Source organism: Zingiber officinale, chromosome 4B (assembly GCF_018446385.1).
Source record: "Zingiber officinale cultivar Zhangliang chromosome 4B, Zo_v1.1, whole genome shotgun sequence".
Classification (NCBI taxonomy): Eukaryota; Viridiplantae; Streptophyta; class Magnoliopsida; order Zingiberales; family Zingiberaceae; genus Zingiber; species Zingiber officinale.
Genome location: NC_055993.1, coordinates 40,719,206 through 40,746,606, shown reverse-complemented (window position 1 = coordinate 40,746,606; position 27,401 = coordinate 40,719,206). Strand labels below are relative to the sequence as shown.

Here is a 27,401-nt window from a genome sequence, read left to right as displayed (position 1 = left end):
TCTCTTATTCACTCAAGCTATTCCTGCTTTCTTCTCCTCTCTTCTCTGCGATCTGAGTTCTTTTCTGGTTCCCGAGCTGAGGTTGGGTTCGTGTGTGACGATCGTCTTGGAGTGCACCTACGATCGTCACGAGTGGTTGTCGGATCTTGGGAGGATTTTGCCGGAGAGCCTTTGCACCGTGGGGCGGCGATAAATTCTCTAAGGACAGTCGGCACGCCGATGTTTCAACCCCGGATAACTATTTTCTAACTCTGCTCTTTTATTTATCTGTTTATCGCATGCTAGCTGTTTTTGTGCAAATACATTACTGTATTATTGCTTGTAGAATACAACAATGAGTAGATTGACTTTATTTTGGATTTTATGTGTAAGATGTATCTTTTACATTAGATCTTTGGTGGGATGTTTGCTTTGCTATGTGGATCTCTATGTTGTTTATGGTGATGGTATATATGTATGAACAACGAAACAGATTTGCAATCTGTGATTCTAATTATGATTTTATGATAAATTTTACAACAAAATAATTTGTTACAAAATATATCAAATCAATGATGGATATTCATCCTTAATCAACGACGAATAAGGGATGAAAACAATTTATCCCTGATCAATAACATCAGGGATGAAAAATGATTTCGTCTCTAATTTACGATGAATTAAATTTTTATTACAAAATTTTTGACAAATTTTAATTATTCATTGTAAAATTTTGAGACGAACTATTTACAAAGAAAATAATTTCATCGCAAATCATAGGTTGTTTTTTTTGGTAGAGGAAGAAATCTGACGAAGAGGACCTACATTGGTAAAAAGAGAAGAAAACATCAACGAAATCAAAGATAAAGAGGAGAAAATTACAAAGAAATTAAATATGAAGAGGAGAATTTTAAAAAATATATATGAATAAAAAATGCCATTAAATGAAGGACAAAATAACGCTATGAGAGAAGAACTAGGTTAGAGTAGATGGCCCTTCGATGTGGTTGAGTTGGTTACTATAGAATAAATATTATATAATAGATAAGGGGTCAAAGCAGAGACAAATACTCTCTCCTAGCACCAATTATAACTTCTAAAAATAATTGTATGAAATTATTGGGATGTCAGATTTCATCTCTGCCATAATAGATTAGAGTAGATGGTTTCAATGGTTGTATTGCTTGCTTAATTACAATGGGAGGATTGTAGCAAGTAGCATGGTACATATAAGGAGTATAAAGATGTTTAAGGAAACTATTTTTCCTTCAAATGAATTAGTTTTTTCAAATAAACTATTTTTTTAATAATTTTTTTCTTAATTTGTTTGTATAAATTATCATGTTGATCACTCGGCCGCTTTTAAATCATTTTTTAATAAATATTATGTATTTAATAAAAATAATAATTAAAATTTAAATAAATTAATAAAATAAAATTTATTTATAAATTAATAAAATAAAATTTATTTATAAATTATTCATAAACTTTATTATAAATATTAAAGAATCAAATTTACTAGTTAAGATTTATATATATATATATATATATATATATATATATATATATATATATATATATATATATATATATATATATATATATATATATATATATGTCATGCTTGTTCAGGTTGAAGCACTGGTCTAATTTTTTATTAGGCCAGTTGAAAGCTAAACACTTGAATTCCAATTAATATCCATCATCCTTCTAGATTATTCCATCTTTATCAACTTCTTTTTCTTTTTCTTTTTTTTCCCACTTAATTGATTCCAAATTATCCTTGTCATTTGCATCTAAAGCAACATCCATTATTAGGTTTTAGCCTTCCTCTTTCCGTCTTACGGTTGACAAGCCCTCCTCCCTCTCCCACCAATATTAGGTGCCTATTGAGTGTGATATTTCTCCGACTTTTCCCCGGAAACGTACCCTCTGTTATATAGGAACGATGCGATTGCCCCACTATGACTACGGCCGAAATATGAAACTTTACTCGATTCGGGACTCAAATAGGACCCACAAATTGTTGATGTTTTATCCAATCATCAAGTGGGTAGTTGCTAAAACTAATGGAGGATAAATAATTAAATACCAGAGCGTCATCTCGTTTCCGCTGGCCTGGTCTATTAAGACGGGCGGGCTGGCTCTGGCGTTTTCCCTTCGCCCTTCCAGGTATCGCAAAATGGATTCTTCCCGCAAAACCCCCTTTCTCGTTCTCCTCCTCCTCCTCCTCTTCTGCTGTCACGTTTCTCCTTCTTCCTCCCGCGCCTCTCTCACCGTTTCCCCGACGACCCTCACCCGCACCAGCCGCACCGTCACTGTGCGATGGTCCGGCGTCGAATCTCCTTCGGAACTCGATTGGCTCGGCATCTACTCACCGCCCAACTCCCGCAACGAGGATTTCATCGGATACATCTTCCTTCGAAACTCCAGTAGCTGGCCTAATGGCGCCGGCTCCGTCGAAATCCCTCTCGTGAACCTCCGCGCTAATTACGTCTTCCGCGTCTTCCGATGGACCAGCGACGAGGTCAACCCCAACCACCACGACCACGATAAAAACCCTCTACCTGGCACCCACCACCGCCTCGCCGTCTCGGAGGAAGTCATGTTCGAGGCTGCCGCGTTGCCGGATCAGATCCACCTCTCGTTTACGGACCAGGAGGACGAGATGCGTGTGATGTTTGTTACGGCGGATGGGGCCGAGAGCTTCGTGAGCTATGGGCTAGATGCGGAGCGGCTGGATCAGATCGTGGAAACGGCGGTGAGGAGATACGAGAGAAAGGACATGTGCGACTTTCAGGCGAATTCGAGCATTGGGTGGAGGGATCCTGGGTTCATACATGATGGCGTGATGAAAAATTTGGAGAAGGGGAAGAAGTATTTTTACACGGTAAGGTGGCTTAATTTGTAGTTCAAAGTCAATTTATTTCAACATTTCCTTGCATATTTCATGCTATTTTACAGTGATTTTACCCATCAATTTGTTTATCATTGGAGAGGATGGACTCAAATACTCCAATCTACCATTCCGTTGACAACCTCCTTCAATTAGCCAATTTATTTCAATTAGTTTTACTCTGAGTATACCACGATGATTGTCTTAAGAAGTATTCATATTTTTGAGTCTTGATCCTGAGTTGGATTGTGGTCGATCCCTTCATCACCAATAATTTCTTTCAATGGTGCATGCTGTTTAATTATTTTCTCCGTCTCTGCCACTGCAATACTGTTCCTCTTAGTTTTACTTTGAGTATAATGGGATGATCGTCTTAAGTGTTCCTATTTTGAGTCTTGATTCTTAATCGGATTGTGGATTGCCCTTTCATCACAATGAAGATGTGACTAACCAACCAATAACTTCTTTATGCTCCCATGGAAGCATGAAAGAACTTTTTCTCATTGTATATAAAACCTGGCATAAACTTATTGATTTGTTTTTCTTGAAGAATGTTTCTCTGTTTTTAATTTTCTTTTTCCGGATCTCATTATGTTAAGATGATGCTATATGTTCCTAGGCAACTGCATATGGCGTGTAAATTTAACTAGTGCAAATGAATCTCTATCAATATAGGCTGTAACTAAAATTGTGTTTATGCTCCTAGGTTGGCAATGATGCAGGAGGTTGGAGTCCTATCCATAATTTCATATCCCGTGACAGTGATTCAAATGAGACAATAGCCTTCCTATTTGGAGACATGGGAACTTATACTCCATACGCGACCTTCTATAGGATACAAGAGGAGAGCAGATCTACTGTCAAGTGGATACTTCGTGACATGGAAGCCTTAGGTGACAAACCTATGTTTGTTTCTCACATTGGGGACATCAGTTATGCCAGAGGTTTTTCCTGGATATGGGATGAGTTCTTCAATCAAATTGAACCTATTGCCTCCCACATACCTTACCATGTCTGCATAGGTAACCATGAGTATGATTGGCCATCACAACCTTGGAGACCAGATTGGTCCTACAGCATCTACGGGAAGGATGGCGGTGGGGAATGTGGTGTTCCGTACAGCCTCAGATTCAAAATGCCTGGCAATTCATCATTTCCAACATCGACTGGATCTCCAAACACTCAAAATCTCTACTATTCTTTTGATGCTGGTGTTGTGCATTTCCTCTACATGTCAACTGAAACTAATTTCCTCCAAGGCAGTTCCCAGTATAACTTCATAAAGGGAGATTTGGAGAGGGTTGACAGAAATAAAACGCCATTTGTTGTTATACAAGGCCATCGCCCCATGTACACTACAAGTAATGAAGTAAGGGATGCTCCAATAAGGCAGAAAATGCTGGAGCACCTGGAACCACTATTGGTGCAGAACAACGTAACTCTTGCTTTATGGGGTCATGTCCATAGGTATGAAAGGTTTTGCCCTATGAGAAATTTCAGATGTGTAGATGTTTCCTCAAACTTCACATCCACAGGTGGTGCACCTGTACATGTAGTTATTGGGATGGGAGGACAAGATTGGCAGCCTATCTGGGAGCCAAGGCCTGACCATACGGATGCTCCAGTTTTTCCTCAACCTGAAAGATCAATGTATCGGGGAGGCGAATTTGGTTACACACGCCTTGTTGCTACGAGGGAGAAGTTGACCCTGAGCTACATTGGAAACCACGATGGGCAAGTACATGATGTCTTGGAGATTCTATCTGGTCAAACTTTGAAGGGGGGTACCACTGACAGCAATGAAAAAACTCTAAAGTATAGTGATGATGACCAGAAAACACCAAGCAGTGATAAAGTTGCGTCAGTTGAGTCGATTTTCCCGTGGTATATGAAAATCGTTGTTGCACTGGTTGCTGCCATCCTTCTGGGTTTTGCTCTTGGTTTTTTGACACGCTACAGGAGGGATACTTTAGAACGGGCACAGTGGACTCCGGTGAAAATCGTGGAGTTGTAATACTCGTCCAAAGGATTAGCAGGAATCTTGGTAAACAAGGCAATGAAAGGTTATGATCCTGTACTCATATATAAACTGCCACGCTTGTTTAGCGCGGTGCCCAAATGAAGAGCGGTTTCTTTCTGCCTTTTGGACGTTGTCATGTATACAGGTTGGTAAGATGTTTTTAAGCCAAGTAAGCTAATGATCAGTTAGGATCGCGTGAATAATTATTTATTCTTTATAGATTACTATAAAATAATTATTTGTATCTTTGATTGTCAAATAATTAGAAATAATTATTTTAAATTATAAAAATAATTCTTTACTAATTTTTTAGAAATTTTAGAAATGATGATCATTTTACCCATTATATCTCTCAAATTATACAATTTGATTGGCCTAATCAGGCGGATTGATTATATCAAATGGAGTCAAGCATGTTGGATGGATAGGTCGAGTTCTCTATTTGGGTTGGTCGAAGTGAGTAGAATGGTTGGTCCAATTGGTTGATTGAGTCATTTGATCGTGAGTCAATTAGGTCAATCATCCAATTTAGTGGTCTAGTGGGTTTGTGTGTGTGTGTGTGGTCAGTTTTAGGTCAAGGTAATTTGTTTAGGTAGATCCATCAATCCTCTCGAGTTGGGTGGGTGATGTTTTTTGGTTGGGTCCGGTGGACTTTCCTTCACGTTAAGATTCACACTTAATGCTCCATTAATGCTTTTACTGCTCGGTCGACCGAACCTCATTTTTGGTCGACCGATCATGCTGTGATGCCATATTTGCGATCCTGATCTGCTTTTCCATTTTTGCATGTTCGGTCGACTGATAAAAAGCCTTTTTCGGTCGACTGAACCTCCTGTTCAGTCGACCGAACCCTTGGTCAAATGAAGCTTTCTGAGTGCTGGTCGCGTGGCCGCTGACAGAGCCTAATTATGAGTTCTGAGTCAAAAGTTATGACCATTTGAAGTTCAAGGAGTCATATGATTCTGCAACACAAAGTTAGTTCGATATAACAATAATATTCCTGCAAAACAAAGTTAGCACAGTTATAATATATGAGTAGTAATATGCATGAGTATAACAGTTAGGACTGTCTTGATCTCAACTTGGAAACCTTTCCTGTTTCTTTAGTTGGATCAGCGACCTTAGGTTGTTCCCTTCAGGAACCCGACCTCACTGTCGCTCCTCCAGTTATTTACCTCAACCTACCTACCAAACGTTGGGTCCTCCAGACCTGTTTGGACATTACTGTCTGGTCATGACTAGGACTTCCTCGATTGAGTAAATAGTATACACACTTAGCCAAATTATCATATCATAACAAGACTTAACTTGAACCTTTGACAACATCAAAACTCAGGTTTGATTCTGGTGCACCTTGCACCAACAAAAACCAATCCGGATATGCAAGTGATGGAAGAGGGGCTTTGGTTGAAACTTCATATATGATGTGCTGTGGAAGAAGGATCACCGCTAGTAGGAGAAGGAGATAGCTAGATCGAATTGTTGATCAGTGGTAGAGCCTTGGATCCAAGATCTCCCAATCGGAATAAGATGAAGAAGGTGGTGGCCTAAAGATGTTGACGATGAAGCTCCTGGCATCGAATGTGAAGGGATGAAGAGAATGTGGCAGAACCTCTCCCAATTGGGAGAAGGTGAGGATAGTGGGGGAAGAAAGGAAAGGATGGTCGGCGACAACAGCGATGAAAGAGGAAGTCACCGACCTTGGTGAATTACCGATGGAGAAGGGTGGCGTCGGGAGGTGGAGCGACAATCACATGAGAGAGCTCTGTTTTTGACGAAGGCTCCCTTTTATACTGTAGCTTCTCTTTTGAAGTTGATCTTAGATCTGAACGGATGGTCAAAAACTCTCAAGATCTTGATCAATGACTGGATCAGATCTAGATCAAAAGCTCTAAATCTTGATCAATGGTGATGATCTACTTTCCCTTGAGCTTGGATGGATCAGATCATGATGGATGTCTCAAATCTCCTCAGATCTTGGATGGGCGGTCTAAATTGCTCCAGAGCTTGATGAGAACTCATTTAAACACAAAATTAAACTCAATTTGGATTGATCCGGCTTGAATCCATTGCCCTTTTGATCACCTACAAAGAATATATCCAAATATACAAATACCGTAAATATGATATAATTTACAATTAAGACCAAAAATACATATAACTCGTGAAATATGATATAATCGTAAATTTATCACACAAAAAGGTCAAAAGGTATGGATATAGGAGTCAAAATATTATGATGAAATGATAGTTATCATAGTCCGATCAGAGCCGAACTTTCCTGTTCTGATACCAATTGTAGGATCGATGTGCATCGATAGAGGGAGTGAATATCGACTTGTCGCTTTCTTAATTTCGTTATTTGTTCTTTCGTTCATTCTATCAAAGTTATTAGTATGTAGCGAAATAATAATAAATAAACATAGAAAGACGCAGATGATTTTTATTTGATTCCTTATCCCTCAGAATCAGTACGTCCAAGGTCTACCCACTCAAGCACAAATTCGATCTCCTTTTCAGAAGTTATTTATTTATTTATTTATTGTTTTCGATTTTGTTGATGTTATTTTTTTTTTTACTAAGCATTTTAAGAAAGAAGTATACCTTTTAGTAAAATATAAAGTATGAGTAATACCCTTTAATAAAATAACAAAGTATGATGCATAATTTTTTTAAAAAAATTAAACATGCTTTTTTGATAAATTACCATTTTAAAATTCTAGATGGTAATATATAATTTATTAAACTATAAGTTAAATGAAAAACTTTTCTCAACTTTCAGAGGTAAATTTTAATTTTTCACAAAATTATAATATCTAAAAATACTTAAATGTAAAAATATTATATCTAAGGAACCTTCAACGCCTATTCGGATGTTAATGCATGATAAATAGCATAAATTTTACAGATGAATGTCCAGTAAACGGATCAAGATGAAGGAATGAAATTTTAAAAAAAATATATATACTACTTTTTTAAGTTTATGCTAAGTATCCAAAGTTTCGAACCAATTAATATTAGAAGTGACCAATCCGATCTTAAAAAATTTCTCACAAATCATCATAATAAATCAAAAAAACACTCGTAGAAACTCATCCAAACTGTCAACCTTCTAAGCCCATTTCTCAGGGAAAGAAATATACTGTTTGAATTATACGACTGTCTACAGCAGCTCAAAATCAGATAGAATTCTACACGGTTATGTAAAAGGTAGAAGGTACATGGTAGAATGAAGGTAAATACAATGGAAGTCGATTAATGGGACAACAACAACAGCATCTCATATTTCCTTTCACCTCTTAACTATGTTATATAGCATTAGAAGAAACTAAAACTATCAATAAAGAATTAGTGTGAATTTCTTGCTTTGCTAGACATCTGTGCCTCCACTCAGTCAATGTTACGCAACCTCTTCTATATGCTCTTCTATGTAATCAACTCTGGAAAAAACAAAATCTGCATCGTTGTGTAACAGAAGAACTGGCTGATAACTGACTAGGGGCGGAGCTATTGTAACTGTTTGTATACTCGCCTAATGAAATTACCCTCACGCATTATAGAGAAATAATGGCGACTCTTTAAACTTGAGGCCTTGAATGGAGGTGAGAAATCCACTTGTCATTTTTTCCTTTTTGTTAAACTTCGTACGCGATGTTCCCATTCTCGATCTTCCTTGACAGCTTTATTCCAGCGTGCCTTGAAGGTTTCAAGCTCAGATGTTGACTGCCTTCTGATCTGCAATTTTCACAACAATAGCAAGAAAATGTCAGGCAAGATTATTTAGTCTGATTATGTGGAGTTGGTTCCATTATAGAACTTTTCTAAGCAAGGTTACATCACTAGTAATTTCCACAATTCACTTAGAGAAGAAATTAACATCCAGTATTCTAGCTCATGACAACCAGAAGAATTCTTACATGGGTTCGTAAGTCCAAGGATCTTGGGTTTTTCACCTGGAAAGAAGGGAGGATCAGTGACTTCCATAAATTGACATATTGCATGAAAATAAAATATCTAGGTTTCAATTTTCAAAATTGAACTTTAGCAAACATTCTAGATGGTATGGAAAGATAAGATTTTCTATAGTTTCTTTATTCAATTTACGTAAAAAAAACGATTACTTTGACAAGCAATGTCTTACTCGATCTTTCAGCAGGTAAGCATGACCAGAATAGCTTGACGCATTCTCCTTTTTAAACTACTAAGCTCACCGAATTATCAGCAATCATTCAGAATGTTTCATATTTAACTATTTTCCATCTTGAGTGACCAAGCTTCTGTATGGTTGCAAGAAATTATGAGAAATTCTAGCACTAGGGACCTTTACAGTAAAAAAAGGTAATTACTTTTGTACTTGTTTGATCTCTCATATTTCTTCATTCTCTAGATGCGTCCTTCTATGTACAATGTATCTTCGAATTAGAGATGAAGAATATTTTGTTGGTTTCTGGATTATGTAAGCATCACATCACAGTAGGCCAATCTGTGGGTTGTGGGCCCAATTGGCATAGCTATGAACCAATTGCAGAAAAATCCTATTCTAAGTTTTTCCCGACATGATTTCGGGTGGTGACGGCTAGAAAAGGAATTGGTGTAATTTTTCTTCAGTAGCAATGTTCTAGATGAGGTTGTGATAAACCATATTTCTTGTGGAAAGAAGGTTTTCTGCTTAAGAAGATCTTTCGATATCTCAGAAGTGCTAAATGTGAGGCTTGCATTATTTTATACATCAATATTGACAGAGAAGTCTAGGGTTATGATATCCTAGGCAATAATTCCGCTATGGTTGTTTGGCATCTATTTTAGACATTTCACGAGCATATTTGCATATAGTTCTAGCGTATTCATCCATTTTTATCACTTTAGTTCGAGAGATTGCTCTTTTGTGTTTATTGTTGACAGGGCACAAAGATCTTGGTTGGACGCATTTGGAGACGAAAAGTCTCGGTCCAACATCTAGCACAGGCTACCCATGGTCCATACCATGGCCGAGCACCATACATAGAGGCAAGGCACGAAAATGAAACGAAAGTGGAGTGTCCAGGGGCTGACACGGGCAAGTCGTGCCACCCAACACGAGCATACCATGCCACCAAGCACGACCGTGCCAACCACTGCTTTCCTGGAGTTAGGTTTAGGAGCCAACACGGCCACTCTAACACAGTCATGGCACACCGACTCGAATTTGCCCTAAATGTTTGGACTTCGTTAAAGACTGAATCACCTTCAAAATCTATAAAAGGAACCCAAGGCCTCCAGCCAAAGGATCATCGAAGACACGAGGGTTTGTGACAGAAACCCAAGTTGGGAGAGTTGTCGTACAAGGAGTGGAGACTTCGTCACCACCCAGAGTAATTGGAGTTTAACCGAAGATGACTTTTTGCTCTTTTCTAAACTCAACTCTTATGTCTTCATTTTGTAACTCCATCATGGAGTAGTCTCCCTAATTTTAGGATTAGAGTCACTTGATGATTTGTTGGATGAGTTTAATGCATTGATCCTCATTTTGTCTATGACGTGTTTATCGATTGGTTTTAGGTCGTTTCACTCCATCCATCGTTTGTTGATGGATTCAACTGGATAGTAACCTCGCCAGAATAGGCCTAGAGGTGAACCCAAGCTGTTATCATTGCATACAAGCAAACGATCGGATCAATAGAAAGAGGGGGTCATACTTATTAGTGAACCCTAATGTCCACCTCTAAAACCAACTTGAGAGCTCGTTTACGAGTAGTAGGTACGAGATCAAGCCTGGATCTCCGGAGTGATAGAAGAAGGTCGGTAAGGGTTGCCTACGAAAGTAGATTGAGTATCACAAAGTAGGGTAGCATCTAGAAGTTTGTGTAGCTCTAATGATTCAAGAATTCCCTAAAAGTTATCTCTAGCACGACTATCTCGAAAGTGATTCTCTCTTGAGACTTTCACGATTTGTCAGAGCTTAAAGAGTCTACCATAATCCATTTTCTGAGTTGCGCTTAGGAAGGACACATCGATGTCTTCGTTCTTTACTTTACCTAATAGACACATCAATTATCCTAGGATGAATCCCTTCATAATCATACGTTGAGATAAGAGGACTTACATTCACCGACATTCATCATAGTGAAACCAAAAACCTAGAATTACTTTCCTAAACAGTTTTCTCAACCGTTTCTCTCAATCACTTTTGGTTTTTTGCCACAACACATTCAATTTTTGATTCTCTAGATAATATGTTTCACGAGCATTGTGTTACTCAACACGCAATCCCAGTGGACGATAATTTTTATTACTTGGCAAAACCGTGCACCTGTGGTATAACACGCATCAAGTTCTTGACATCATTACCGAGATTGAGCCTTTGTTGATATCGAATCTTATTCGCAACTTCATTAATCTCGATCTTTTCTTCTCTTCTTTTACTATGTTTACTGTGATTTTCTGTTTCTTCCTTTTACAGGTGGGTGATCTCTTTTATGTGAAAATCTGCTAGATCAAACGTCGTTCTTGATCTAGACCCTGAGATAGAGAGGACTTACCGCACTAGAAGGAACCTGCAGAAACAGTTGGAGGCACAACCGACACCAATCATGATCACCAACAACAACCTACCTCTAAAGGACTATGTCGCACCTAATGGGAGAGGATTGAGGTCCAACATCAAGTAGCCTCCAATAGAAGCAAATAGCTTCGAACTAAAGCCTTCACTGATAAACATGGTCCAACAACATCAATTTGGAGGCTTGCCCACTAATAATCGGAATCTGCATCTTCAGGTATTTCTAGAATTTTATGACTTTTAAATCTAATGGAGCTTCTGCAGACAGCACCGAATTGCAATTGTTCCCATTCACACTGAAAGACAAGACGAGGGCATGGCTACATTTCATGCCCACAGGGAGCATTACAACATGGGAGCAGATGGAGCAGCGTTTTCTCGACAAGTTCTTCCCTCCCAGCAAGATCGCACACCTTAGGAACCTGATCACAAGTTTTGCACAGGACAGATGGTCTTTGTTCGAGACATGAGACAGATTCAAGGGACTCCTACAACCGAACGGTACCCTCACCACGGACTAGAGAAATGGTTAATGATACACACGTTTTATAATAGAATAACCTATTCTGTCAGGGTTTCATTAGACTCAGCTACTGGGGCAACAAGACACTTGACGAGGCCTACGACATCATCGAGAAGGTAACAATGAATCGTCATCAATGGGTCAACGAAAGAGGTAATCCAATAGAGTACAAGTACGGGGTTAGTGCTCTTGACCTAATTTCTACAAAGATGGACTCTCTTGAAAATGTTAGATTTTCTTACTGTTAATGTCGTAAACATTGCTGAGATTTGTGGCACAGCAGGGCACATGGCCGTGAACTGTCAAGTGGGGATCGCACCTTCATGGAGAATTTAGATGGAGCATGTGGACGCAATCAATAGCTATAACCAAAGGATGAACAATCCATACTCCAACACCTACCACCCTGGTTGGAGAAATCATACTAACTTCTCCTATAGAAACAATCAAGAGAACAATGAACAAGGAAATTACTGAGCACCGCCTGGATTCCAGCAACCACAGAAGTCCAACTCGAAGATATTAGTGGAGAACTTCGTCACGACTCATTAAGTAAAACGAGAAATTCAAGCAAATGCACCTAGACACATGGAGAGTCCTCGAACACATGAGTAGTAAGATAAACGATTTGTGGATTCATACTAAATTTTTGGAAACTTAATTTGCGCAAATCACAAGCACCTCTTCAAAAGCCCCAAAGATAATATCAAAACAAGCATAGATGAATCCTGTAGAACATTGCAACACCCTTACCTTAAGGAGCAGTAAAACATTGGACGGCCAAAAGGAAAACAATAAGGGAGATACTGTGAATAAAGGAACCCGCACTTTGTCCATCATTGAGGAACACGAAGATTACCGTGGTTCCTCCTTTCTTAGAAACAACATGAGGGTTTGTGACACAAACCCAAGCTGGGAGAGCCGTCGTATAAGGAGTGGAGACTTTGCCGCCGCCCAAAGCGATTGGAGTTCAACTGAAGACGACTTTCTGTTCTTTTGCAAACTAACTCTTATGTCTTCGTTTGGTAACTCCATCACGGAGTAGTCTCTCTCTTTTAGGATTAGGGAGTAACTTGAGAGTAACTTGATGATTTGATGGATGAGTTTAATGTATTGATCCTCATTTTGTCGATGACCCATGTGTTTATTAATTGGTTTTAGTTCGTTTCACTCTATCCATCATTTGTTGTTGGATTCGACTAGATAGTAACTTAGACCGAGAGGTGAACCCAAGTCGTTGGCATTGCATATAAATATACGATAGAATCAATAGAGAGGGGGGCGTACTTATCAACGAATCCTAATCTCCGACCTCTAAAACCAACTTGAGAGCTCATCTACGAGTATTAGGTAGGCATCCCGTGTAACGGACAGTATCGAGCCCGGATCACCGTAGTGACGAAAGAAGGTTGATAAGGGTCTCACGAAATAAGGTAGTGTCTAGAAGTTCGTGGAGCTCTAGTGATAGGAATATTCCCTAAAAGCGATCTCTAGCATGACTACCTCGAAAGTAATTTTCTCTCTCACGATTTGTCACATTGCTTAAAGGGTCTACCTAATCCACTTTATGAGTTGCGATTAGGGAGGACACATTGGTGTCTTCGTTCTTTTCTTTACCTCATAGAGACATCAATTACCCTAGGACAAATCCCTTCATAATCATACGTTGAGATAAGAGGACTTACATTCGTCGGCATTCATCATAGTGAAACTAAAACTCTAGAATTGCCTTCCTAAATATTTTTTCTCAACCGTTTTCGATCACTTTCGGTTCTTCGCAACAACGCATTCAATTTTTGATTATCTAGATAATTTGTTTCACATGCATTTTGGTACTCAACACGTAGTCCCGAACAATAACTTGTATTACTTGACGACACCATGAACTTGCAGTATGACACACATCAACAGAATAGCTAAACTGAGAAAGAGGAAGATAAGAGATATTATCCAAATAAAATGTATTAAAGATAAATATAATAGAATACTATTAACTAATGAGGGGATACAAGAACAATAAAGATATATTTTCATCAACTTTTTAATGAAGGTTTAAGTAATCAACTTAATTTAGGTAATTCAAGTAGGTCAAATGAGTATAAAAAATTATATTTTTATTATAAAATTATAACTTTAGAAATAGAACAAGTTTTAAATCAATAGAGGTATGAAAGTGTCTAGAGAAATAAGGTATTGAATGACTTATAAAATTATTCAACCTAATATTGAAAATGAAAAAAATGTTTGATGAATGGAGAGTAAGTACTGTAGTTCTCTTATATAAAAAGAAAGGAGATGTACAAAATTGTGCAAACTATAAGGTTATTAAACTAATAGTTCATATTATGAAACTTTTGAAAAGAGTAATAGAAAAAAGATTAAGATAGAAGATCACGGTGACCTAAAATTAATTTAAATTCCTATTTGGAAGGTCGACAATAGAAGTTATACATCTTCTTAGGCAATTAATTGAAAACTATCGGAAATAAAAGCAAGACTTAGTATTCGTCAACCTAGAAAAAGTTTATAATAAAATTATATAGAGTATTCTAGAAAAGAAAGTATTAGCATATTGAACTAATTAAGAATATATATAAGGATATAATGAAAAGAGCGAATACTTAAAGTGTATTAACTGAAGTATTTCCCTATAAAGATATGATTACATTAAGGATCAACTCTAAATCCTTACCTTTTTAAACTGATCATGGACAAACTCCCTATACACATCTAAGACACGGTACCATGGTGCATGTTATTTGCAGATGATATTATTTTACCAGATACACGAAGGAGTAAATGTTAAACTCAAACCTTAATGAAAAAACTAGAAGTAAAAAGTTTTAGACTTAACAGAATAAAGACAAGATATATAGAAATTAAGTTTAACAATATTAGATATAATGAGATAATTGTTAAGATAGAAAATGATGAATTGTCTGTAAATGAGAGTTTTAAGTATTTATGATTAATTTTGCGAAAGGATAAAGGGATTGAGAAACATGTATTATATAGAATACAAGCAGATGATTAAAATATAGGACAGCGTTAAGTTTTTTTTTTAATCATAAAGTACTTGAAGGAAAGTTCTACAAAACGACGATTAGACATGCTATGTTTTATGGAGTTGAATATTGAATTATGACTAAAGTACAAGTAGAAGATGAGAGTTGAAAAGATAATGATGTTATACTATATGTGCGTACATACGAGGATAGACAGGATAAAAAATAAGAATATTAGAGAGAAAGTTGGGGTTACACCTTGAGGAAAACTTCCAAAGACAAGTTTAAGATAATACGCGCATGTACTTAGACGATAAATAAATGCTCTATTTAGATAATGAGAAACTATGATAAATATGCATATCAAATAGGGAAAAGAAACACTAAAAAAAAAATTAGTTAGCAACAATTAAACAAGATAAAATTTATTTAAATATAAATGATAAGGGTGTAAATGAACCAAGCCGCTCGCGAGCTATTCGAAGCTCGATTCGATAAAAGCTCGTTTGAGCTCGTTTAATGAGGCTCGTTAAGATAAACAAACCAAGCTCAGGCTTCGCAATATTCGGCTCGTTAGCTCGTGAACACGTTCGTTAAGCTCATTAAGCAACTTTTAAATAAAAAAAATAATAGTTTTGATATTGAATTTATAGATTTTACACTCTACTTATGAAAAATATAGACAAATATATTAAATTTATTTATTAGAATAAAATTATAAATTTTAATAATATTATTATAATTTTCTCTAAATATATAATTTAGTTTTTAATGAATATTTAAATTTATGATTTATATTTATTAAGCTTGTTTAGACTCGATAAAAGCTCGAATAAGCTCGTGAGCCATGAATATATTCGTTAAATAAAGCTCGAGTTCGGCTCGATTATAAACGAGTCAAACTCAAACATTCAAGAGTTTGGCTCGACTCGGCTCGATTACACCCCTAATAAATGATGAAATAGTATGAGATAAAACTCAATGGTATAAAAGAATCCATATAGTCAACCCCACCTAGTGGGATCAGGTTTAGTTGTTGTTGGTATTAGTAGTATATTTTATAAAATTAAGAAGTATATTATATTAAATTTTTTATCTTTCTTAATAATCTATGAAGGGGAGCCTTAGTATAATAGTAAAGTTGTTGTCGTGTGATATAGAAGTCACGAATTCAAATCTCGAAAAATAGCCTTTTGTAAAGCAAGATTGCGTACAATAAATCCTTTCCCGGAACCCCGAATTGACTGAAGCTTCGTGCACCCAGCTATCCTTTTATCTTTCTTAATAATGTGTCTCCTACATCTTTAAAAAAAAAATTCTCCATTTTTACCTCGTGGATGAATAAAGAGGGGAAAAAGATAGTCATTCTTAAAGAAGTTAAGTGATTTTTTCCCTCTATTTACCTTAGAAAAGATAAAGGAGAGAAAATTAATCAGGATCAACGAGGTATTTTTGTCCCTATTTATCTTTGTGGATGGATGGATGGAGGGAAAAAAAAATTAATAGAGGTGAAACATTAACGAGGAAAAAAATTAATGAATGAAAGTAGAGAAAATTAAGAAGGGAAAAAATTAACAGGAGAAAGGAATTATTTTTTAAAGAATAAATTTGTCTAAAATCAAAGAAAAAAGGAAATAGTAAAAAAAACATTAAAAATAAATAAAAACTACAAGGTCGCGACTGCCTCTATGACCTCGCGGAGGCGGCCTGACGATGCCAAATGGAATGGAAAAATTCACTCATACTAGCCAACATAGCTCGGTATTTAAATCCTTAGGTCGGGCAGTGTTTGGTTAGTTTCCATTGTAATTTTATCACATTTATAAAGACATGGATCTTTTCCCAAGTAGAGTAGGCTTGCATTAGATCATGATAAATTGCATTTGTCTTTTTCATGTGATTGTGTTATTCTACCATATAAGCATTCTACCATAAAAGGAAATCCGGTGCACGGAGCTCTTAGCCAATGCGAAGTCTGGTGAAAGGTACCCAAACTTACTTGCATTGCAAAAGGTTATTCCACGACTCAAACTCGTGAGCACTAGGTGACAAAGTAATAACTTTACTGTTACGCCAAATTTTCCCTTCAAAATAAGCATTATACCATATAGCATTATAATAGAGGTGATTCCGCATTTTAAAACATACATGATTTGAGTTTGTGTATCGTCTAAGACAACAACTTCTAATCTCAAAGGCCATGCTAGAATGGTCTCCAATGCCGATAAGTGAGAACCTCAATAAGTAATATTAAAGTCGAGGCTGACAGATTGGAGTAATGCATCTAGGACTTCAGAATGGAAGGAGTGGTCACACATAAAATAAACAGATAATCAAAAATGGAAGTGACTTCAATAAACACTAATGGTTGTCTATCCAGAAGTTTGATGGGAGGACCAGTTTATCTTTGTAGTGATTGAGGATATCAAATATGCTAATGCAACAAAGCTTATGGGACACTTGACAAAGAGAAGGGCAACACCAGAGAGTGATTAATAGACAATGAAGGCAAAAAAAAATTAGTGTCAGATTATGTCTTTCCAATAACTTTGTTCAATAGTAACCAGTGGGACTATATGACTATAGGACAGGTTGTCATACAGAGATTGAAGGACCATTACATGCCTAACAATGTTATCATCTGAATCCATCTTAAGACTACATATAACATATGATAGAAATTTGATGGAGCATTTGAATATATTCCAATGCCTGAATGAAGGAGCTGACAAAGATTAGGGAGAAGATCTAAGATGATGACTTGGTGCAGACATTCATAGTTGTGCAGCTCATTCAATCCCTTTGTAGGCAAGAGAGGCTGCATGAGGTGATGAACAAAGATAATGTTGGTCGAAGGAAATAAAAATTATAGTGTCAAATTTGAATGAAAGTGCACTAGTCACTTGTGCACATCATATCACAATAGCCCAGTTTGTGAGTCAATGAGGCCTAATTACCCAGCTATCTCCAAGCCAAAAATTTTATATTAGGGGTTTTTCAAACATGGTTTTCTGTCATGACAGCAAGAGAAGGGCTTCTACACAACGTTTGGAAGCCTAAGAGATGTCTTGGGATGTTTAGAGGTTGTGAGAGGCCATATTTCTAGTATAAACTAGGGTTTTCTTCACAGACAGCTTTTGATTTCTCCTTGGTGTTAAAGGTAAGGTTTTCATTGGTTTTTCTATTAAGAGAAGGATCTGGTGAAGCTTGAGAAGGCTTTTGTAGAAGGTGACAAAGTGTATTTCATGTACTCATCTCTTATGCCTAACCACATTGATGTGTTCTTGTTCTTTTTGTGTTTTTATGCTACTCTACTGTGGAGATGATTCGACATTTTAGGACTAGATTAGGATCTATAAGTTTTGATTTGAGGTTGTGAACTCTAGCAAGTAGTGCTTTCCAAACCCAACAAGTGGTATCTAGGAACTTATGATCCAACATATTCCATAGCACCAAATATTCTTTTAAAAAATAATACAGTAAAACTTTGTCTAAATCTAGAGTACATCTATCTGAAGAACAGGCGTGTTTTGTACACATTTCTCAAAATCACATCTTGCAACTCTAAAGAAATATTTTATTCCTAATCTACTTCAGTTATCACTCATCATGGAATGGATTGATCTGTCAAAGAGACTTCTTTTCCGATTCCTATTTCAATAACTTCCACTTTGTGTGTGTTTTTATTTTCAGCATTTCTATCTGTTGTTGGGTATTTATTTATTTTATTATTAAATTTATTTTGAAGAGGGTATGGTGATGTTTAGTTTCTTTGATTGTCACTGGCATAGGACAATTCTCCTATCTCAGCTAGTTAATCTAACACTTATTTGCAGGTTTGAAAACAGTCAATGCTTCTCTAACCAAGTTGCAAAGAAATGAATCTACATGGTGGTAAATTTCTTTGTTTTTGAATAAATGTTCCCCCCATGAAGGATCCATATGCCTGAGCAAACTGGTGGTGAAATAAGAATGCGAGCTCAGCTGATTAATAATAAAAGTGGGAGTTCAACCTTTAGCTATATGCAGCAACTTAACATAAATTTGAGGATCCATAAGTAGATAATATAAATATTTCAAGCACAATGATTAAAAAGAGTGGCACATAACTTTTGCACAAATCAATTGTTAGTATGTTGACCAATATGTTTTAAATAAAACTGAAAGTATGTCGTGCAAGGCTTAGCACCTTTGAAGATCCTCCCAAAGTGGGAATTCCCTTGTGAACAATGAACTCGGTGTCAATTACCCCAACTTTCTTGGTTCGGTCACCCTGAAATTCATAAATCAAATCAACTAAGATCATTTTAGAGTCAGAACCTCAGTAAACTCCATCTCATAGTTCTGTATCAAAATGAAAGAATACAGGATGAGTAGTTAATTTATTCAAACAAACAGATCTGTAAATAATTAAGGAACTAACTTGTTCATACATTAAAGAAAATGAAGTATGAAATGATTATTCAACTAGTGAAGTAAAGAAGAAACCACTCTCTGTTCATTTACCTGAGCACAATAACCCAGCTTCATGTCCAAACCCCACCCATGTACCAAATCATTCTGTCAGAACAAATAATACTTCAATACATGCTACAGATCTTAGAAGTGACTTGTCTTCAAGTATCAACCATGATGCCAAATAATTGGGAAAAAAAGTATAAAAATAGTACAGAGGTAGGACCACATCTAATAAGACAATTAACAACTCAATTAACCTTTCTACTAATCTTTTTTCCATTACATTATTTTCAACACAGCAAAAAATCAACAATAGATTCAAGAGGAAAATCAACCTTTCAATTAGTATTTTGTTTTAAAAAAGATATTTTTCTTGATAATATTGATTACGGAAGTATTCAAAAATCTCCTGGCGTGGATGACCATAAAGAAGACAATATAGGTCAATAAGGCAAATTTTATGTGAAAGGCCCATATTACAAAGACAAGGGATGCTGAAAAATTAGGCAGGCCACATAACACCCAAATGAAAATTTTAGATAATTTTGTGATTTCTTTAAAGGTATTGAAAAACATGATAGACCATCTTTAAATGTAATCAAATTAAGGGAATTTGAATCACCAAGACTACATGGAATTCCCAGCTATGTTTGGTGGAGAGGTATTCTTATAAATGCCTAGGATCCATTGAAATTTCAATAAAGAGCAGTCGAAACAACTTATATTGAACAACTTTCTATGTCTGACATCTCAAAAGTTTTGTTAGTATATAGTTAGAATTATATTTAAAAAAAAAAAGCCGGGGATTGTCTTTTAGACATACAATAACAACAACAATCAAGCCTTATCCCACTAAGTGGGGCCGGTAGTTGTCTTATAGACATAATGCAAACAAAATGACCATAGTATCTAAGTCCAAATCAAAATGTGAATGTATTACCTGAATGAGATGCCACACACATTTCCATGCAGCTCGAGAAAAGACAGGAGCCATCCCTTCAATCCATCTGACATGCATAGGATAACCAAATAAGTATAGTACAAACTCAACTTGAGAACAACCCAAGATTCTCTACGCCTGGGCAAGTTACCAATCTTCCTAAAAGAGCAATTCGCAATCATGGTGCTTATTTCCAAGAATAAATACGAGAGGGAGTAATTATTACAAAAGAAGAGGAGCATGGAATAGGTTAGTAATCCAAAAGTATTTTACTTGACTTTTACAGGCAAGAACATTCACATGTAAAGAGTGTTCTAAAGAAAAGTTTTCCTATTTCTAATTAAAGATAATTTAACAAGGAAAGTGGTTATGAATGGACAAACAGTTTTAACTTGCAAATTAAATGGCTTATTGATATTAGATATGGATCTTGCTCCAGCTCAGCCATGCCTACGTGGCTTTATTCTAGGTCAACTGTTTATGTATCTGAAGATCTCTAGTTCAAGGACCAACCATACAGACCAGGTCAGCAAGTCGGCATGTTTGAGAGCCGAGTGGATGGCATCTGTCAAGCTACCTGAGCTCTCCTTTGACTACTTAGAACTCCCCGAGTCTCCCCTCCAAATGCATGAGACTCCCCAAGATCTCAAAACTCTCCAACTTCTCCTCTGTCGAGCTCCTCTCTGATTTCCCCAAACTCTGCTCTGAGTTCTTGAGGGTGCTTTGGTCATGATTAGTATGACCTTCCATTTTGTCTAGACAATGGCCCCTATTCCGATCATTGTAGGCCAAGACTATACAGCAACATGATCCCTAGCAGATATGGCTCATCCCTAGATATGGTCTCTCATCTACCTCCGCCTATAAAAACCCATGTATATTTACAGGAAAACATGATCGCAATTCACACACTAGATATGGTCTCTCATCTACCTCCGCCTCTACCTCGGAGGGGTTTTGTCGGACAACTTTGGAGCCCTCTAACGCTTTTTCTAATGTGCACAGGTAGGGCATCTTCGACCTTTGTGGGACACCCTCCGCCTTAATAGCATCTACATCACCCAGCCTCTGTGTCATTATCTGCCAGTTCTACATCCAACCTTAGCAGTGGATTTCTACCGCATCACTTATGATTCATATACTAAGATTCAGTTAACATGGTGATGGTACTCCCTGAAATTCCTTACAATCCTTAGGATATTATATTCTTTCATGCACAATACATTGCTGGACAATGCAGAAGTATAGGTATAGGTATACATAGAGCCAAGGTCAAAAAAGTTGAGTCATGCTGAATTTTCAATTTATGACTGGAACGATATTGTTTTGATACCATATCACGTCATGCCAATACAATATCAATACTTTTTTAAATATAAAATATATTAATTAAAACATATTTTTATTAGTATTTGATTGTTATAGATGTTTTTTCTAATAATTTGTCTCCACTTTCATCCATACAGAGATTTTGATCAATGTAACAACCCTTAGTCCTTGTTATTTATTTTGTGAAAAGATGGAGCAAAAGAAAACCACGAAAGATAGAAATTATCGGAGGAAAAAGCATTAATTCTCAAAAAATTAAAATAATGAAAGAGGGGAAAATTAACACTCTAAACCCTATAAATATCCTAAATGATAAAATAAAAGAAAAGAACCTAACCCCAAAAAGTAAATTTAAAAGAAAAAAGAAAAAAAAAATCAGGCCATGGCTAAGCGAGGTTGTGGCAACCTCACAAATGTCTTCGCGAGGCCACTTCCCCTCATGGCTTTGCTAGTGCCAAAAAGGTATTGGTGTCAGTCCCATGCCTAAACAGTTAAAATCATTCATTTCGGATGGCACAAGTAGGTGCCTAAATTGTTGCATAGAACATTTGATCATTCGATTAACAATAATGCAAGTTAGTTTCTTGATTCATATAATTTCAATATTTTTCAAGAAGCATCACATATAATATGATACAATTAAATGCATAAACTAATCACCTTAATTGGAAATCTCCATCAAAGACAACCACTCAAGTTCACATTTGTGCAGGATTCCTCATTGCAAAATGGCTATATCTTTATAACCAAGGGAATCACGGATAACAAAGTTTGTAACACACAGCAATATCAATGTTACCATGTCAGCGCATATAGAATCCTAAATACAAATGCACACAAATGATACCAAGACTTCTTGAAACAAAGTTTAACATATCTTTTAGATAGCTGAAATTATCCTTTAGTCAAGTTGCTCGACATTAAAATTCTATTATTCTAAGTTGAGTTTAATTTAAACTTCATCTTATTGCAAAGAAAGTTGACAACACATATATCTTTCTCACTATGAAAAAAACAACCGTAACTTTAAAAAACACAAGGTACCAACCACTTTATTCTAATTCTAACCAAAGCACTATCTTTCTTATTGTTACTTGTTAGCATAACATGTAACAAGTATTCATTTTGGGAGATTGAAATGATATATGAGGAGATTATGTTCATTACTTATTGCAGCAACTTCATCTCCCTAGAATCAAAGGCATGAGGAAAATAAGAACCAAACCACAATTTCAATAAGAGAAAATGCTTGTATGTTAAATATGAGAACGTCTTTGAGTTTTTGAAAAAGAAATATGGAATGCAGCAAACTTCATCACCAGAATGGAATCTAAAGGAACTAGGAAAAGGTACAACACAAAGCTGCAGTTGATGAGTTCAGATTTTGAGTATGTAACAAACATTATGATGCCCATGACACATAGATTACCCGGTGCATGGAGGTCCCTGGCTTTCATCAGAGCACTTTAGACTTCCACGATGGTCGTAAACCCGTCTATGCAAAAAGGGAAAAAAAATGATACTGCAACCACAACAATGAAGTCTCTTAAAAAATAAGGTAGATCACTGTATAAATAACCTGTGAACCTTTGTCATTCTATTTCGGACTGTAATCCGGTGGTGTATATCAACTGAGCGACGAGGATCCAAAGCTGGTTGAGATATTTCCAGACCTTCAGAAGACATTAAATGCAAGTACCTGCATAAGCAATGAAGAGGATAAGTAAATGCATTGTCTTCTGCAAGGAAAAAACATGTAGAAGAAAATTTGAATAGGAGTAGCAATCAGCGTTTCTTAGGTTTCAAAATACACCAGAAACAGAAGAATCTAAAAGCTGACAACAAATAGTAGATATACATTAAAAAGCCAACAAACGATCAATAGTCAGTCTACTGTATTCTTCTACGAATTGTCAAATTCTACTTGAACTATAATCTTAGATTATATGCATGCAACTTCATTTTCAAGTAGTTATCTGCAATGTGAGATCAAGAACCACCATAAAGAAAAGTCAGCTAGAGAGAATTCTCTAGCATCTAGAATAACCTAATCCACTTTTCCACCTATTGCATATCCTATTAGTTACTGTTTGATTGAATTTTCTTTTCCTTTTAGAAAATTTAACTTTGCGGTGAGATTGCTTGGCATCAGTGGGAGTATGCCTTAGTTTGCCTTTGACAACTTGGTTGCCAGTGGTATTAATATACAACCCTATTCAAGTGTAGTTCATTCATTTTTCTGAGGTTCAAGCTATCAGAATGGTAATACAAGGTTGCACCGATGGCTAGAACAAAAAATCATCTCATGAATACCAAAACTTTAATGTTTAGAATAATCTAACAAACTGAAAAACTTAAATCCTGCTTTAATTCCATCAAGAAATATGGAGCTTAATTTACCTATCAAGGTGGAAATTATCCACTCCTAGGTCTTCATCCCATAAAAAGATGTAGTCATAGACAGATACAACATCTGGATGAAGAAACCTCTTGGCAAACCACCTGCATATACAAAGGGAAATAACATAAATGTTCTTAGGACCTGTTGTTCAGTGAGTCTCACAGGAAATCATCATTTACGAACAAAAACTGAGAAGAAGTCTGTATATTAAGTTGATGTGCAGGTTGAGCACCAAAGATAAATTAAATTATATTGCATAGGAGGAAACAGACATCCTCTTTCTTCAGTGTAACAATAACAATGAGGGCATTACAATATAAAACAAGGAAAAAAAATAGCAAATTAATTAGCTGTGGTAACAATTTTATCATCAACTTTAAGTTGTAATAATTTCATACAATTGTAACAATTTTATCCTACTGTCAAATTTTTCTCTAATTAATCCAGTGGGATTCCAAAACGTTGCAAAAATTAAAATTGTAACAAATGTATAAGTGATATTATTTGAAATCTTGTGACAAAGAGAACAACACTCATACTCTACAAATTATCACACCTTGATACTAGTCAGATCAGGAAATCTCTCATGTCATTGGTGTCATTCATGCCAATGAGTATCCTGCTTTAACAGACATCAAGATAAATTCAAGTAACATTTCCTATTGTTGATAGCTTATTTCCCTAAAATTTTAATTCAATTAACTAAGTTATATAGTGTTATTCTTAATAATAAATAAGATATGTAGAAGAAGATTATAAGATTATATCCATTTTGATATGCATTGAAGTAAAAATAAAAAATAAACATAAATCATTATTAATTCAACTAGCTAATTGATATAAATTTATAAGAAGTAGAAAATATATGTGAAAAATGATCAAGTGAGTATACCAACTTAAATTCACCTCGGCACTCTTTTGTACACTTCAATGTGTACCAAAGTATACCTAGCATCTACACAACATAGTGTTGAAACCGTATTACTTCAATAAAGGGCAAATACTCCAGCATGGAATGATACTTTTAAACTTTGGTATTAATACAACTCAAAGTTGCTAACAAAATTGATACGAATCCCATCATTTAGGGGGAAAAAGTAATTTTTCCTAAAATAAACATGGCAAAGAAAAGAAACTACAAATTAGAGAGGAACTATGTTTCGGAGAAACTACACAACACACAAAAGCCATTGTTTCTTAGTTGCATTTTTCATAAAAAGGAAAAAAAAAAGAACAATTCATACCATTTTGTCTGGTTACGAGCAACTATGTGTAATGCTTTGTCATTCCACTCAAGATCACACCAACCATCCGTATTTCCATCATAGTGGAAGAGTATTATGGAGCAATTTCCTAGTAAAAACTGAGAAATAAAACATTCAAAAATAATACTAGAGTTGTATCAATCAAGAAACAAAGCATTCTATTACATCCCTCTTTTAGATTAAACAAAAATGTTCTGCATTGGATGCTTACTCTACGAACAGTGGCATCCACATTTTTTTTCTGTGAAATCCCAACAGCCATTGCCAAGAGTGTTGAATAGCTGTGATTAGTGTTCTCCACTGCTATCTAATGCAATCCACTTGGTTAAAATAGTAAGTATAAGAAAATGAAAGTATTTGAAAGAAAAATAACATCACTGAAATGAGCAACATGAAGAAAAATAATCTTCATTTAAATAATAACATATTCATGATTAAAATATAAAGTATAGTTGCTTCTAGTTATCATATAAGCTAGGCATATCTAGAAGCCAACAGGGATGTCAGCGTAAAAGAGACTAAATCACAGTAATTTGCTGATAAAATTGGCTTAGAAACAGTATTCCCATGCACAAATATCAAAATATCTTTAATAGGAAAGTCAATGTGTCAATTAACATATTTCCAAGAGCCAACTAAACAGAAGATGGATTATGAACACTTTGCATGGTAGAAACAGAGGTAGTGGTTAGTAACTTTTACAGATCCATAACTCATGGACGATACTTGAGGCAAATATGGACCAAAATTACAAAGTCACGTGTCGCAACCAAACAGGGAAGTGCATGTCCAGATTGTTTCACTATAAACTGTTTATATGCTCATGCTGGCAGTCCTGCTTAGTATGAGGCACAGCAACTCTTACAAATATAGATCATTCATTGTGTGTCCCCATCAATACACGACAAACTCAACTGAGTGCAACCAAAATCTCATAACCGCCTACTGGACATAGAACTGTTCGTAGAATTAATGGAAGGTTCTTTAATATGAAAAATAAAGAAAAGAGGTAAAGAATCAGATCTAAAAGTCACAAAAAAAAAAAAAACTCTAACAGCCATAAAAGAGATACAGTGAAATTACTCTAGAATCAGAAGAGGAACTCTGCCACAGAGATTTGAACTCCAAATCAGAGGAGGATTCGACGATGCCGTGGGGCAAGCCCTGGAGCACGCTCCTCCACGAACTCTGCCACCCATACCAACACCATCAAGATGCTGAAACGCCAAAACACACGAAACAAAAGAGAGCGTATGACGTTCATACCTTGGAGGCCACGACAGGCTGGGCACGCTGCGCATCCATCTGAGAAGTGAAGAGAAGAGAAAGAAACGGCGCCACCGACATGAGCAGGGGAGGAAGGAGCAAAGCAATGGGGAGTGCAAGCCATACCTTGATGCGCTCGAATTCGAGATTGATGGTGACGACGAGGGCGAGGGCGGTGAACAGGGCGACGAGGCCGAGGTAGGTCCTCCTCTTCATGATCAACGTCAGCGGTGGTCGACGGAGATCAAGCTCTTCTCTTCTGACTTCTGTTTAGGGTTCGTCCCTTCACCGCCATCATCGTCATGCTCCTTTGCCGAGTTTTTTTATTATTATTATTATTTTCTGTTTTATTTTGATTTTTGGGAGGCGGGGGAGGAGGAGGCGGCGATCGGTCCTCGTGTAGCGGGGGGAGGCGCATTGGCTTCGGAATAAGAGAGAGAAGAGAAAAAGAATGAAAAACAAAGCGCCATACCAGATACGACGTCCGTCGCGATTTGGCTTACGAACGGTCGCTGAACCTTGGTCGTGTGTTAGGTCGTGTGCTCAATCGTGAAAGAAACTAGTGGGAAGTGCGTACGTCATGAATGAAATGGAATGGAAATACAGGGGTGCTGTACCCGAGTAGGTTACTGGGATTTGAAAGGGGCCCACGGGATAACAGTAGTGCTGATTTCAAATGATGCGGTGGGTGGGTGGAGGGGTGGGTAAATGTTCGGTTCGATTTGCGGGTTATTACCAAAATAAAGCGGGAGGTTGGCGTGCGTTACGCAGCTAAATAGGC

The 27,401-nt window shown here is 36.5% G+C and overlaps 2 protein-coding genes across 2 annotated transcripts; one reads left to right on the top strand and one right to left on the bottom strand.

Annotated features, from left to right (window-relative positions):
* Positions 1–2,093: 2,093 nt before the first annotated feature.
* Positions 2,094–5,098, top strand: LOC121974985 (probable inactive purple acid phosphatase 2). Its single transcript, XM_042526311.1, has 2 exons — positions 2,094–2,869; positions 3,582–5,098. The coding sequence occupies exons 1-2, from the start codon at positions 2,162–2,164 to the stop codon at positions 4,887–4,889; spliced, it is 2,016 nt and encodes a 671-aa protein (XP_042382245.1). The 5' UTR covers positions 2,094–2,161; the 3' UTR covers positions 4,890–5,098.
* Positions 5,099–8,006: 2,908 nt separating this feature from the next.
* Positions 8,007–27,044, bottom strand: LOC121974984. The gene is made up of 13 exons (XM_042526310.1): positions 26,747–27,044; positions 26,621–26,659; positions 26,438–26,542; positions 25,566–25,661; positions 25,334–25,452; positions 24,089–24,190; positions 23,268–23,387; positions 23,118–23,183; positions 20,360–20,426; positions 19,468–19,521; positions 19,151–19,234; positions 8,813–8,848; positions 8,007–8,630 (listed from the first exon to the last, which is right to left on the bottom strand). Exons 1-13 carry the CDS (start codon positions 26,834–26,836, stop codon positions 8,514–8,516), a joined length of 1,095 nt encoding a protein of 364 aa, XP_042382244.1. The 5' UTR covers positions 26,837–27,044; the 3' UTR covers positions 8,007–8,513.
* Between the last annotated feature and the right edge of the window lie 357 nt (positions 27,045–27,401).